At 38.5% G+C, this 15,000-nt stretch overlaps 2 protein-coding genes across 3 annotated transcripts in view; both read left to right on the top strand.

The window, feature by feature from the left end:
* The window catches only part of LOC137975442 (ATP-dependent DNA/RNA helicase DHX36-like), a 63,231-nt gene extending 60,623 nt beyond the window's left edge, over nt 1-2,608 (top strand). Inside the window, exons 28-30 of the mRNA XM_068822563.1 lie at nt 1-24; nt 353-502; nt 1,266-2,608. The exon at nt 1-24 is cut by the window's left edge and continues 129 nt beyond it. Of these exons, the coding sequence (XP_068678664.1) occupies nt 1-24; nt 353-502; nt 1,266-1,331 (240 nt within the window). The 3' untranslated portion in view covers nt 1,332-2,608. The remainder of the gene's footprint in view (nt 25-352; nt 503-1,265) is intronic.
* Nucleotides 2,609-3,287: 679 nt separating this feature from the next.
* LOC137974854 (cytosolic carboxypeptidase-like protein 5) overlaps nt 3,288-15,000 on the top strand; it is a 14,343-nt gene continuing 2,630 nt past the window's right edge. The window contains exons 1-13 of one of the 2 annotated variants that reach the window (XM_068821847.1): nt 3,288-3,790; nt 4,696-5,037; nt 5,595-6,664; nt 7,218-7,353; nt 7,621-7,805; nt 8,100-8,257; nt 8,645-8,781; nt 9,076-9,126; nt 9,494-9,603; nt 10,758-10,870; nt 11,499-11,553; nt 13,954-14,068; nt 14,512-15,000. The exon at nt 14,512-15,000 is cut by the window's right edge and continues 2,630 nt beyond it. In XM_068821847.1, the coding sequence (XP_068677948.1) occupies nt 3,422-3,790; nt 4,696-5,037; nt 5,595-6,664; nt 7,218-7,353; nt 7,621-7,805; nt 8,100-8,257; nt 8,645-8,781; nt 9,076-9,126; nt 9,494-9,603; nt 10,758-10,870; nt 11,499-11,553; nt 13,954-14,068; nt 14,512-14,628 (2,958 nt within the window). In that variant the 5' untranslated portion in view covers nt 3,288-3,421 and the 3' untranslated portion in view covers nt 14,629-15,000. Of the gene's footprint in view, nt 3,791-4,695; nt 5,038-5,594; nt 6,665-7,217; nt 7,354-7,620; nt 7,806-8,099; nt 8,258-8,590; nt 8,782-9,075; nt 9,127-9,493; nt 9,604-10,757; nt 10,871-11,498; nt 11,554-13,953; nt 14,069-14,511 lie in introns of both variants that reach the window. The other variant, XM_068821846.1, reaches the window with a different exon arrangement.

Genomic DNA, 15,000 nt, shown 5'->3' with positions numbered 1-15,000 from the left:
ACAAGAATCGCTAATTTGGTAAAGGTGAGTGTTGTTTGTGACACTGTAGCGTTACAGAATATTAATGCGGATGATTTCTCGGTTGAATGTCGATGGCATAAGATAATTTGAGCTGGGAGTAATCTGGACTTGGAAAGTAATCTGTTAGTTTTTTTTTTTTTATATGGCACTCCCATTTTATTTATTTAGCCTGCCACAATTTTGATGAAGATGTGCTCCGTTTCATGTCGGTCTATAGTGAGCTTACAATTATGCACTAAACCAAAACAAGCGCGAAATCACTTTACACACTCATGGATCCATTCGCACCCAAAAAGAGTTTACAAATTGCTGACATTGTCTCTTGTATCAGGAGCTGCGAGTGGAACTCGACAAACTGCTGAAACAGAAAATAGCACAACCAAAGATGAAGTTAAGTGCTGGCACTGGAGCAGGAAGCAAAGAAATTGCTTTGTTGCGAGCTATTATCGACTTGATTACCAGTGAGGAGAAGAAAACGTGGGTGAGATAGCGGAACTCTCATTACCCCATTCATCGCAATCAAACCAACTTCACCAAACTACTTTCCTTGTCTAATGTCAGTCTATTTTATCTCCAACTTTAAAGACCAAAAAGAGATTAGTGGAGGCGAAACAAATATCGCTATACTTTTGTTACCAAGAAGACTCGTATTTGTGTATTTTTTGTCGTGTATGGGTATCAAGGGGAAAGAGGATGGAAATGAATGAAATTTGAATCAACCATCTGCAAAAAATTTGGATCGAAGTGGTGCTAAAAAAAGCGCCCAAAAGTTTGTGGGTAGCGCATGCCTCAATAGATTCATTCGCGTAGTTTTTCTTGTCTGGTGTGTAATCTTTATGAACTAAAGAACTACTTGAAAAACTAAAGAACTACTTCGGGTGCAGGGATGGTGCAGTGATGAGAGCACTTGCCTCCCAGCAATCTCGGCTTCATATTTGGGTTGAGTTTGTTGGTTCTCCGCTCTTCATCGAGAGGTACTCCGGTTTCCTCCTCTCCTCGAAAACCAACGTTTGATTTGATTTTGTTTGCGTTAATTTGATTCCACGGTTTACAGTGTCCTAAATTAGTGCTCCAGCGCTAGAAGACTAAACAATTAAATAAAGTTATTTTTCTTTCCTTTCCTTTACATTAATTCTCGCACGCGTAGCCCAGTTTTCACATAAAAACTGAAATTTCCCTTTTTATGTTTCCCTTCCTTTCCTTTATTTTTGACTATGTTTCCGCTTTCTACTTTCTTTTTTTAGAGAACACAAGAAGCACTTGTCGATGACTCACGAGAGATGCGTTTTTTTAAGGAAAACCGGGGATGACAGAAAACATTTTTAGGCTGGTGGTGGCCCGGGAAGGCGGAAAAGCGTTCCCGCCAATTGAATTCAGTTGTAGCGTACTTCAACATCTTAGAACGCGAGGAAGATCAGGGAACAATCGTAAATGGTCATGGTCTTCGCAAATGTTTATTTTTCTCGTGACGGTTTCGTTGGCCTTCCCCTGATCATTTTCAAAAGTCCTCATTGCGGGACCTACGACCCGTTCCCGCATCGAACAACACCACAGATACCGGGCTGGCATTATCGGTCCCGTTGATCTCTTACCGCTATAGAACACCTCTAGTAAACTTGCATAATTTGTTTAGCGGCTGCTTTTAAAGGGGCACTATCACTATTGATGGTTTGAATTTGACGTCACGGCGGCCATGATGGTGTACAGAACAATGCAGTAAAATGTCTATTGGGAATTTGACTCTATTCTGATGGAAAACTTGTGGGGCCATTTTCTATTGTTTTGTACACCATCATGACCGTCTCATCACGTGGATGCAAACCAAGACTAGAGCGTTTTCACATGGCGTCACGGCGGCCATGTTGGTGTACAGAACAATGCACTAAAATGTCTTTGGGAATTTGACTCTTTTATTATGCAAAACTTGGGAAGTTCCCAAAAGACCTTTTCGCTATTGTTCTTTCCAACAAGATGGCCGCTGTGACGTCACGTGCAATCAAACCATTTTCTATTGGGGGTTTTCATCTGACGTCACGACGACCATGTTGGTGTACAGAACAACGCTGTAAAATGTCTTTTGGGAATTTGACTCTACTCTGATGCAAAACTTGTGGGGCCATTTTCTGTTGTTTTGTACACCAGCATGGCCGTCTCATCACGTGGATGCAAACCAAGAATTGCTGTGTTGCCACATACGAATAACATTTTTAACACTCGAGCAGTGGATTTCAACATGAATGGATTTAAACAGGGTGAGCCGTCCATTTTGAATTCATGATGGCGATTTTTTTAAACCACCAAACTTGAAAAAATTGGAGAAGTTGTTCAAATTTTAATCTATTTCCAACGACACCACATTAACTTAGCTGAAGTCGGCTAAGAATTCCTTTAGTGCGCTGTAGTGCACTGCGCACTCATAAAGCGCGAGTCTTTCTCTTTATACAAGACATCCTGTTTTTTGCCCAGTTTCCACTGGGCTCTTTTTGGGACCTTATTAGCTCGCCTTAAATTAGCGGAGTCAGTTAGATGTTGCCGTTTTGTATCTGAAAAAGGATTTATAATAAACAGTGACATGTGGTTGTGTCAATTATCGTATTGTCTTTTGCGATAGCTACGGTTTGACAGGTCTCGGTGGTGAGGAGATTTTCGGGGAGGGGGGGGGGGAGGGGGTAAAAGGCAAGAGGTAAAAGTTTTGCCACAATTTCTGACATATTTTTCTGCTCCTTGGGCATCTTCTTAACTTCGTTTTTTCCTCTGCTTCCCCTTCTTCGTGTATTACTCTCCACCCCTGCCCTCGCTTGTTTGTATAAAGAACTGACAAATTGTTGTGTCGAGATAGCACTTTATCCTAAAGACAATTTTTTATGCAAGAGCCACCTGAACAAAGTCAAAGTGTCGGATCTTGGGAGATGTAACCAGCAAATAATTTGTAGACTAAAAACAAAATAATAACGCAAGGCTGGTTGTATGGCTGTGAGAATGTATGTATATTTTTTGGTTTACCAATATTTTGTCAGGCACCCAAAATATATGTATACATCCTGACAGCCGTACAACCAACCATTGTTGCATTATTACTTTATGCTATGCACTTTTCAATGTTTGGTAATTATTTTTTGGGAAAATGACCAGAAAGCGATGCTCTTATCCTTACGGACCAGGCTAAAGGGGTTAACAAATAATTTGCAACAGGCTCCACGACTGGGTAAAACGCGCGGTCGACCGCTAATATTTATATTTATCTTCGGACTGAGAACTAGTAGATGGTTGCGGGGCAACAACGGACAGTTGAAAACGACTCGCTCTCAAAATGGCGGATAGCGCCAACGAAGATGGCGTTTAACAAAAAAAGACGTTACGGTCGGAGTGTAGTTTCTCATCCAAAGTACAGTAAGATGTTATGGAGGAGAGAGTAGGGCCTTTCACTTTCTTTTCGAATTTCGACTCGGGAAACTTAGCCCGTGTCGAAAGAGTGAAACTCGAGGAAAACCCGCCCTCACCAGAAGATGATGGGACAGTCGTTATCTCTCCAGATTATGATTATAATGTTTGGACAGCTCCTGACTGTGCGGGAATGGAGGGTGAAAACGCTAACAGGACATGGTTTTATTTTGGCGTCAAAGGAAGCCAGCAAGGCAAACTGTTGCGAATAAATATCATGAACTTAAACCGTCAAGGAAAATTGTATGGTCAGGGAATGACACCTTTGGTTAAAGTTGTCCCAACTCGGAATAAATGGGAGAGGATACGAGATAAGCCAAAATATGAAGTAAGCATTATTCGATTTAAGGAATTCGCCTTGAATTTGAGATCCATAAAAAGCTTAATTTGTGTTATGGTTACTCTGAGTAACCGTTGTCTGAACAAAAGTTTGGTTTTAACAAGAGAAGTGTGGCTTGACAAAAAAATCTTATGAATCCAAGCAGAGTTTGAACAGTTAGATGTAGATTTTGATTTCGTTTTCGATAACATCCCAAATTTCTGCTGATTGTCGTGATTACCTAAACTATGCCAGATTCTGTCTTCCTCTTGTAATATTAATTTATAAAGGAAAGACAAAATCTGGCATTATTTGTGAAGAAAACATCGGCAATAGTTGTAAAAAAAAAGCAAAGTGGCACACAATCAGGTGGGTGCACATAGCTGAAGGTTATCACAGTTTCAATTACACGGTAGCTGGATGGGGTGCCAGTCTGTAACAGGGATATTCCCAGCTTTACACGTATGTTGCCGGTACCCAATTTACATCTTGCTAAAGAGACAGTGTGGAGAAGTCTGGTGGCTGAGAAACAACACTGTGCCCGTGATTGAGCTTTACACTAACCCATCAAACCCAGGCCAGGATTGGGAATATGCGGGGGTATTACCACCACAGCACCATGTCTCCACACAACAATTCTTGTGCAGTCAAGGTGGAAGTACATTGCAACTTAACACACTGTTGAGTGAATCTCCATAATCGTTTCTTGGGTTCAAATTCTGGACTTGGTTTCATGCCAGGCTCAGAGTTTGTAGGTTCTCTATACACCGCTATGAGAGATTTTTATTCAGGTGCTACTTCTTTTTTCCTTCTCATCAAAAAACGACATTATTATTTGATCTTTAGTAGAGCAACTTTGATTGGTTATGTCAACTTTAAAACAATGCTTATTGTTGTTGTTGTTTTTATTTCAGACAGTTGATGGGCAGTTCAGATTGTCATTCACTTATCGCTTTCCTGATCAGCGTAATGCAGTGCATTACTTTGCCTTCTGTTATCCATACTCTTATTCAGAATGTCAATCAAAGCTTGAGGAGTTAGATAGAACTTTCAAATGTCAACCGATGACCCTGTCGTCACCAAATGATGCTATCTATTATCATAGGGAGCTTCTTTGTTATTCATTGGACAATCTGAGAGTGGATCTTCTAACAGTGACATCAGCTAAAGGCATGACGGACAAAAGGGAGGACTGTCTGCCTCATCTTTTCCCCGATAAAACTGTTCCCAGGGCTCACGTGTTTCAAGGAAAAAAGGCAAGAAATCATTTCTCACTAATTACGAGACTAGTGTAATAAAAAAAAGTATAAAATTAATTACCGGTATGAGAGAAAATGATAGGGTTATCCATTGAGACTAGTGGCCCTCAGACCATCAAATGTACTTATGCCTGGCCATCCCTTAATTACCTGGCCATCTTGAACCAACCATGTCCCAATCATTCCAGTACCTATCACACCACATAAGCCATGGAAGAGGGAAAGGATTAGCCTGCGAACGCAGAAGTGTTTCCGGCAATCGGATCTTTCCCTGAAAAATAGCTATCTTTTGGGGGGAGAGAAACAACTGCCAGAAATATGTCTGTGTTCACAGGCTATGAAAGGATAGGGGCAGAAAATGAAACAGACAAATGGTCTGGAGAAAATTTCAAATCCATTGGCTGCATTGTGCATTCTCTAATGTGATGAATCAGTAATAAGATCTAGTTATTGATCTATCGCTATGTTAATAATATTGATTGGGATTTTTTGTTATTGTCGATGAGTCAAATTTGACTTTCTGGAATTTTTTTTTTACTCTTGTACAACTGTAGGTATTCTTTTTGAGTGCAAGAGTGCATCCAGGAGAGACACCATCAAGTTTTGTCTTCAATGGATTTTTGGACTTTATTTTACGAAAAGATGATCCAAGGGCTGTGGTTTTACGGAACCATTATGTTTTCAAGATGATACCAATGTTAAATCCAGATGGTGTCAAACGGGGCCACTATCGTACTGATTCTCGGGGTACAAATTTGAACCGTGTTTACCTTGAGCCGGATCCTCTTCTTCATCCAACTATATTTGCTGCAAAATGCATTGTCATGTATCATCACATCCATGGAGATGTTAACCAAATTTTGGATGCTGGGAATACATGCAGGAGCCACCTAGATGAACACCATGAGGATGTGAATGATAGCATTGCAGATTTTGCAATTGAGAACGACAGCTCTGATGTGGTTTTATTGCACACAGAGCTAAAGCCAGGCTCTCCAGATGCAGAATCAGTTAAAATGGAGTTACAAAATATAACATGTAAAACAGTTGAAGAGGCAGATGATGAAAACAATAACAAGGATAAGCACAGAGGTCTCCTGCTGTCTGAAGACGTTAGTGTTTTGCAAGTTGAGAAAAATGTTTTACTGTCTTCTTCTGAGATTGATTCATCAAGCAATGAAACTCATCAGGAGAAATCTGTTAATGGGCTCTCAAAAGATAGCACAAGCAGTATATTAAGTGAAGGTCTTTCACAATGTCCAGCTAATAATAATCCTTTAAAGAATTCACTTGTGGGAATGCTACAGAGTGAAACCTCAAAAGTGGGCAAATGTTTACCCAAGACTTCAAATGATATGAACAGTGGTGTGGCGTATTATGTGGATCTTCATGGTCATGCTTCCAAGCGGGGCTGTTTTGTTTATGCAAATTACCTTGAGAACGAAGATGACTATGTGAGCTCCGTTTTGTTTCCAAAACTCATTTCTTTGAATTCAGCGAACTTTGATTTTTCAGCTTGCAACTTTACAGAAAAGAACATGTACAGCAAAGACAAGCGAGATGGAAGTTCAAAGGAAGGAAGTGGTCGCGTTGCAATCTATAAAGCTACTGGAATCGTTCACTGGTGAGTTACATCTTTATTAATAAGTAAGGGTGCACATAGAACAAACTTAGTTTTCTCTGTATTATAGTACATGGTTACAAAGCAGACTACATGTACATTAAAAGTGACTTAATTGTTTTTTTAACTGTCGAATTGGGCTTATTTTCTGCCATAATGGTCAAGCAACTGTGCTCTGCTCTTGGGAAAAAAATGTAGGTTTGCTCTCCACCTGGGCAAGTGAAGTTTGCCTTAGTTGTCTTGTGTCAGGCCATCAGTGTGTAATTTCCGCATTGCAAAGAATGGTGTCAACAATAAATCCACAGTTTTACCTACAGTGGCACTAACTACTGTGGAATGTAAGTTTGGTTCATTGTCCACTTATAATCTTTCAAGTCAAGTAAGATTATTGGTACAATGTAAGCTTGGTATGTGCACTTTTAAGGATTATGCACACCTCTATTGGGCCTGAGATATGTTTAAGCAATGGTAATAAAACACTTAAATTTACTATCTACTAATCATGTACATAATCAAATTTTCCTACCCTGTACAGTAAGTTGTCTTTTTGTCATAGCTATACACTAGAATGTAATTACAACTGTGGAAGGACTGTGAATTGTCTACCTCCTGCTACTTGTGACAGCGGTCGAGCCACACCACCTCCTGCTCCAGGCTTCCCACCCAAATACACACAAGAAATTTATGAAGAGGTAAAAATAATGTTATTGTCTCTGGGTCCATGTTTTTTACGCTGTATCTTTACTTAAGATCCTGCATAAAATAGTATTGCTAATGTGAAATGGCATCCCTTACTGAGATTACATTTTTATACAAGGAAATCATCAAGCGAGCATAGACATCCTTGTGCATTCAGTAAAAGTTGCTGTGAGATAATTTACAAATAATACAGATATTTGATTCTACAAAGATACTAATAAGTAGATAAAATGTTTAAAACAAAATGATCCTTCACATAGGTTGGGCGTGCACTTGCAGTGGCTGTACTAGATATGAACAATTCTAACCCATGGACACGCCTTCCGCTCAGTGAGTTCTCGTCTTTGGATAGTGTGAGGAACTGGGTAAAGAGATTTATTAAGAGCTCCAAGAATGCACCTTCGCTACCCAAGAAATTATCTCGTATTGTCACGAGGACATCAAGGTGTGTAAGCAAACCCTGCTGTCATCATCTTCTCAGTTCTCTACAGGTGTGCATTTGACTGGAATTTTGTTAAACTATCTAGGCCACTATAATTCATGAGTAACAGGCCTCACTGGATCTTCAAAGCAAAGATGTTTCCGGCATTGAAACTAGCAAACTCTTTGTTCTTGCTTTAAAGAAATGCCATATTTAATTGCAGAATTTACTGCAAGACTGTATCAAGGTTAGCTGACTTTTTAGGCTCTTATTAAGAACACCCACTAATTTAAGAACTCGTCCTTTGTGATCTTAAAGCTTGGTAGCTGGGGCGACAGCAGGCACTCGACAGAAGCTATCAGCTTTGACAAGTTCATCCAGTGACATGTCATCAGACAGCGCTGTTGTCAATGGAGGAAACCAAATGACAGAGACACAGCCATCACAAAACGTGAAAGGCACTGTCAAGGAGGCTGGTATGTTAACACGTTTTGAAGTTTAACAATTTCAGCATCTGTCCTCGTATTGTGGATAAAATAATGACTTGTTGCACTGACTCTAACCTGAAAGCTGTAGCAAACTTTGACGCCTCAAGCTAGCTCGGTTAGTAAGTAGTTTGTTATATGGCTTTTTAATTACCTTTTGCTTTGTTTTTGCAAGGCCGTAATCGGCCCTGTGGGCATAATTTACGGGAGAATAATGCCCTACAATTCAGTCACAATTAGCCAATCAGAGCACACGTTATATCGGCTACAAACACAAGCCATATAATAAATATTATTAATGACCAGCTCAGTGTTTTCATACAGGTAAGAAATCATCCATAGAGGCTGGTCTGTTAAAGAGGCCTTTGAACCTTGCAGCTACCCGCAGGTCCATGATAAAAGGAACTGGGAACATGATTGGTGGTAAAAATCAGGAGCGTTTCTCTTCATGTGGGGGCTTGCAGACAGCATCAAATAAGGAGCATTTGCCTGAAAGTGGCTCTCTGAGACCTCATGTAAGTAGAGCACTTTCCTTTTTTAATATAATTTATACATGTATAATACACCTTATTCCAAAATGGCCGCCATTTAAATATTCTTTTGTTTTTATTCAAATAAGCCCTTGATGCCTCGTTCTTAAGCTTAAAATTCAAAAGAATATTTTATCATGAACGAGGCAACAAGGGCCAATTTGTATCTGCATAAATCAGCGGCCATTTTGGAATAAGGTGTATTTGGGTCTCACAACTGACATTAACTTATCATTTAATTCTCTGTTTATTTGTAATGGACTTTCATTGGTTTACTAGGTTTACAAAACAAAAGAGCAGCCTAGAGTGTCACTAGAACTTCCTAAAACAGTAAGTACTAATTTTTTGGGCAGAAAAAATAATTTTAAAATTATGCTAAAAATGTTAAGACCATCTTTCAAACTGGATTTAGCAACACTAGATTGTCTAGTGATATTCATCTTGACCTTGGGGCTTGTGGGAACAAAAGAAAGGAAATTTTAATAAAAAGACTTGAAGTTGCTGTCATTATTCATGATTGTCACAGGTCTGTAAAATTGGGATGACTGCATGCTGCACACAAAAGTTCAAAATGGAAAACGGGACATTAAAATCATGTTGACCTTTTTCGTGCTTATCTACTGAATCTGTTATCATTCCTATTGTTATGTGTGCAAGTTAACTAGTCTAAGACTAAGTAGACTTTTTTTGGAAAAAGGGTCCAACCTTGAGACTGGTCCACAGCCTGCGTCATCAGCCTCAGATCAATGTACAGTGCTTTCCACCTTCAAACAAAACATTGTCACCATCCATTGAGATAAAAATGAGGTATGTTATGCTTCTACTTTATTATGTCCCCTTTCCCGGGAAAAATGATAAAAAGAAGCCCCATGGGGGTTTAAAATAACTCATCGGATAATTCATGAACTGTATCTGTAAGAAGTGTGTTATTTCTAGTGCAGATTAATGCAATAATGGCAAATGAGTCTCAAAAGAACCTGAATGTAGTTTTTTAACTGCGCAGAGTCTTTGTCTCTTCTATATTTTGACTTACGAAGATTGAAGGGTCTCTGCTCGTAGGGTAGTTGGTTACCGGTACTTGCCAGTAATAAGAAAAATTATGGGAGTCACCAACTTTATTTTGGAGATAAAACAGTTTAATCCATTGACAGAAGTGAGACTAGATTTTACTTTGTCTATATAACACCAGACAATGTTACTTGCAATGTGGTGGTGGTTCAGGAGTCAATGGGATTAAGGACGGTGCCTACTATTGTTATTGCGCATACGTTCTGCGCATCTAGAGATACTCGGATTTCCTATCGGTGGTGCTTATTAATACAGGGATATTTTTGCACGGTTCAAAACTATGCAGAGAAAGCAGAACTTAGCAAGTTCTCTGGGTATATCCAAAAAGAAAATTGGGGGTAACCATGAATTTTCCAGAGATAATTAAGCTTCAATTTGGCAAAGAACGCCATACATTGCTTTGTATTTTAAAGCTTTCTGCAAATATTGTTGGTTAATTATCTTCGAAAAATGTGTCGTTACCCCCAATTTTCTTTTTGGATTTCAAAAAACTTGTTAAGATCTGCTTTTCCTGCATATTCAGTAAACCACACAAAAATACCTTTGAATTAGTAGGCACCGTCCTTAAAAGACAAAATGTGAGTTGTCAATAATTAGACTTCTAGCAAAACAGCATTGCACAGTCAATAGATCTAATGACAACAACAAAATGTTTATTGTACCCCAGAAATTGAAATAAACTAAATTAGAAAGGCAATATTAAATAGAAATATGACAACAAAAGGGTACCGGCACAACCTGAGATTATTCCCTCCCAGGTTAGGGCTTTGTGCTGGAACAGTGTCTTGAAAGTATCTACCTTGGAATTATAGCTCCACCCATGTAACTTCTATGGTTTTCTTTTGTTAAAGCACTGCTGATGTCCACATTAAGCATTTTATTGCTTTTGACAGAGGTAAAGCAAGTACAAGCGCTCCATCAGCAAATTGTCCAGTTAGCAATCACAGTGACGATGAAAGAAAGAAGAAATCTCATAGGCAACGCAAGAAAAATGGACGAAAGAAAGGTAGTTCTAGTCATTTGGAAACTTGTCCTTCATACAGTATGTTTTTTACAACGACTGCAAAATTCTTGCGTGCTCATTGACTAATTTGTGTTGTCAATATGTGGACGGACACATAAATTTATAATTTATTATGTGATAATGACATGATATTGCTTGCATCAGATTGAAGTTTCTCACATTTTTGTCTTGCATTCTTCTCGTGTTTTGACTTAATTTTGACCCCTCTGCCTTTTTGTTATTGTAAAAAACAAATTGATGTCAGTTTTTTCATGCATCTGTCCTATTATTGACAATGAATTTCGTCACGACATCGTGAAAATAGTCTGCAGATCCACTCGGCTATCGCCTCATAGATCCACAGCTACTTTGACAATGTTGTGACGAAATTCATGATCAATAACAGGACAGACCCATGAAAAACTGACATCAATTTGTTAAATGGATTTCAGAGAAATTTGTTTTGCCTTAGGAGGGAAAACTTCTGTCCCCTGCAGTTTGCTTCCTAGCTTGCCATCATGGGTGACTCTTAATCCTCTGAAACAATCATTATTCCTCTCCCTCTCAGGCTCGGACTTTAATAATAATATTATTGTCCCATCATTAAAGATCAAATTTGTTATTCTTTCAGAAAAAGTTGGTGAAGCACCAATCCTTGTCAGTTCTACACAAGTCTTTTTACCAAGGTGACCTTAAAAATAATATAAATTAAAATAATCTTTGCACTTAAAGTATTATGTATTGTTCTAAAACTTTAATGATAATGTAAATATTTTTACTCTTTTTTCATATAAGTTATAGATATGAGACTGATGTTGATCTAGTTAAAGCAGCTGTTTTACTGCAGAAAATGTCATACTTCTTTTATCCTTGTTTTCTGTCTTCTCTATTTCTCTCTCTACAAACTAACTTGTAGATTACTTGCCGGAGGTAAGATGAATATCTTCGTCTTGCTTTTTATTCACTGATATTTACTGAGCCTGAGGTGAATAACATTGTTTTTATTAGTATATTAATATTGCATAGGTGATTATTTGAAAAATATGCATTTTTGTTAAAAATACGAACAACAGACGTAAACAATTATTAACTCATTATGGCGAAGACGATTTAAAACAGTAAATTATTTAATTTCTTTGTCTGTCACCTTGTGGCCAATTTTTGAAAAAAATGCTTCTAAAGATGATTATCACATATGAGTATCACCCAACTAGTGGACTAATGCAAAATGAGATTTTACTGCCCCGTCAGTAAAATACGGTTAGTGGAACGTGACCATACTAAAAGGGGCTATTCATGTCGCATTAGTTATCTTCGTGTTTTTTTTAGTCGGTCATTCAAGGTCATAAAATCAATTGTTTTGTTGTAAATAAAATGAGGACATAGAGACTTTGTTCCTAGATCTCAGTTTATAACGTACACGTGCATAGGCCAAATCTGTTAAGGCCTCATTCATAACTGTTAAAGAGCATGTGTAAAACCTAGCTGCTCATAGTAGAAGCTGTACAACTGGCTACTTTAATAGACAGAGTCTAGCTATAAAAGCCTCAGTTAGCCGTCCAAGGTTCACTTGGCAGTTTGTCTTCTATAGTAAACCAACTAGCTGTTGGCATTTGTTAAAGTTTTTTCCCCCTCCCTCCCTCCCTTTAGAGATGGGTTGGGTTTATCGCCTTGCCTTCATTAAAATTGGGTCACTCCTGCGAGGTGCGGTTAAGTCTGCGCAGCGACTTCCCCCAAACTTGTTGGCTCGTTTGCCTTTGTACATGGCTCACTAACCAATACTCTTGTCCGATCCAGCACGTGCTGTTTACCAATCAGCTCGTAGTGCTGGGGAGATAAACTGTGAGGTTGTTCTATATCAAGCGATCCGGAAGTCGCATAGGCTAACCAGTCGCAAGGCAGTGTTCCCCTCAAAAACGCCAATATGTCTGTTGTCTCGTTCTATTGCACCTTACGTTATGCGTTAAAAGCTAACTATGTTGATACCAAGGAACAGTGACATTAATCCTGCCTTTTGATTGGCTACGCTACTAGAGGACTATTAGTAATAGTCTTCGAGTAGGGAAAAGCATGACGCTTTCTTTCGTTTTATTCCCAAAGAAATATATTTTCAACTTGCATTTGCTAACTTTATTATTGCCTTTTCTGTCCCACTAGTTGGGTGATACTAAAACAATTAGACCCTTCGCCCTCAAGGGCTAAATAATCACCTCAAGTGCAACCAATTAGTGCAGAGAATTTTCAATAATCACCAATGTAATTATGCTAATAATAATTATCAACAATAATAATTATTATTATCATTATTATTGTTGATACATATTAGTTACTTTGAAAAAATTCTTAGTATTTTAATGGCATAAGTTAACAGTTCCGCCCCTAAGACTACCTCATTGACTAGGAAAATCGTCTGTCATAAGAGAGTAAAATCTGCAAGTGTCATTCATTGGATAGAAACTGTAAAAAGAGACCGTTTTTTTAGTGGACTTAACCCTGAGTACTAGCGGAATTTTTTTTTCAAGGTCGAAGAGAACGCTCAGTGATTCTAAATTAACAGACTGTTCATTTAGAATCACAGAGCGTTCTCTCCGACCTTGAAAAAAAATTCCTCTGGCATCCAGGGTATAAGTAGACATGTCTGTTAACCATTTTGCAGCAAAGGGGTTCCCCTTCTATGAGTGCAAAAATTTCCTGGTGCTAGACAGAGTGAGATCTACAAGTGACAAGTGTGAAAGAGGACTTTCACATTAATTAATCCATTGACTCCCAGGGGTTCCCCATTGACGAGTAAAATCGTCTGGCATTAGACAGAGTAAAATACTAAGTCTGGCCGGTTTCGGCCGGTTTGGATGCCAATGGGTTGAGGGCCCAACAGTCACACAAATATTCATGTAACGGTAGCTCTGGTCACCCCTTTTGCTGTTGTTGCGGGGCCTGATTTGTTCTGAACCATCTTGTATTTGACTTGCCAATAGAGTTTCTTTGTGATATGAGTGATGATATTTTATATTATGCCTGAAAAATTATGTCAAAAACTATGTATTCTGTACTGGGTGTTCTTGAACTCTGCTAATTTATTCCCAAAGGCCATCCGACGAAGAAGCTCCTGATTCAAATCAAGCAGCTTACAAAGATGATGACGATGATGATGAAAAAAGCAAGGGCCCTCAGTTGTCACAGCAAAATAGTTCCAAAAAGTTGGTGAGTATTTTACTTCAAGTTTATACACTGTAGTCAGCATGTTAGCTAAAGCCCCTTGTATTGTTCTTTTAAATTCATAACAGTTACATTGGAACTCTTTAAGGGGGGCTTATAACATTTTATTTTAAATTATTGACATTTCCTTTGTCGCCCTTGTTCCAGTTCAACTCGGTCACTGCCAAAAGTCACTGTTGTGACTTGGGTCAAATGGAATGTTTCAAACAACACAGGACTTTGAGCCTATAACTCACAACTGAGTGGCTTGAGCATTGCACAGGCATACATGTAACAGAGGTCATGGGTTCAAATCTCATCGAAGCCACCTGTCAATAGTTGGTTTAGATTGTAAACCGGGTATTTTGTGTATGTTAAACCATTTTCACGCAGTAATTCTGTTAATATGACACCAATCCTGATAGTGGCTTGAATTTTAATTTTTTTAGATAAGCTGTAACATGACATCATGTGGAGTGGTGGACATTAAAGAGCTCCCACGTTCTCCACAAAACGGCACCACTAACAGTCCTCTCTCTGTCTGGAACAACAGTTTTGTGAGCTGACAGCGATAGAAATCAAATAATAATTATTATTCACTAAAAATATTCATCAAGAGGCATGAGTACAGGTCTGGAGTATATTGAGTATTTCTCCTTGAATATTACAATAAAGATTATTTAGTGGTAGCTTCCAATATACTTAAAGCGTAATCACCAGTAAATCTAGTTTGGTTTTTTTACATCTTTCTGTGGTTTTTAACTTGTTGATTTCTTGATAACTTGAAGAGTGTGAGATTGAAATGAATATGATGGAATATTCTAGATCAAGATTTTGCTTTCTGCTTCGTGGAAAGGTGCTCATTGCCTTTGTTGTTTATCTTGTTAATTTTAGTATCGCATAGTTAGTTTTCCTTTTGTCGAAAAGCAGTCATTGAC

The sequence above is a fragment of the Montipora foliosa genome, chromosome 11 (genome assembly GCF_036669935.1).
Source record: "Montipora foliosa isolate CH-2021 chromosome 11, ASM3666993v2, whole genome shotgun sequence".
In the NCBI taxonomy this organism is placed as follows: Eukaryota; Metazoa; Cnidaria; class Anthozoa; order Scleractinia; family Acroporidae; genus Montipora; species Montipora foliosa.
Note: the sequence above shows the minus strand (reverse complement) of the source record. Positions and strands in the feature narration are given on the sequence as shown.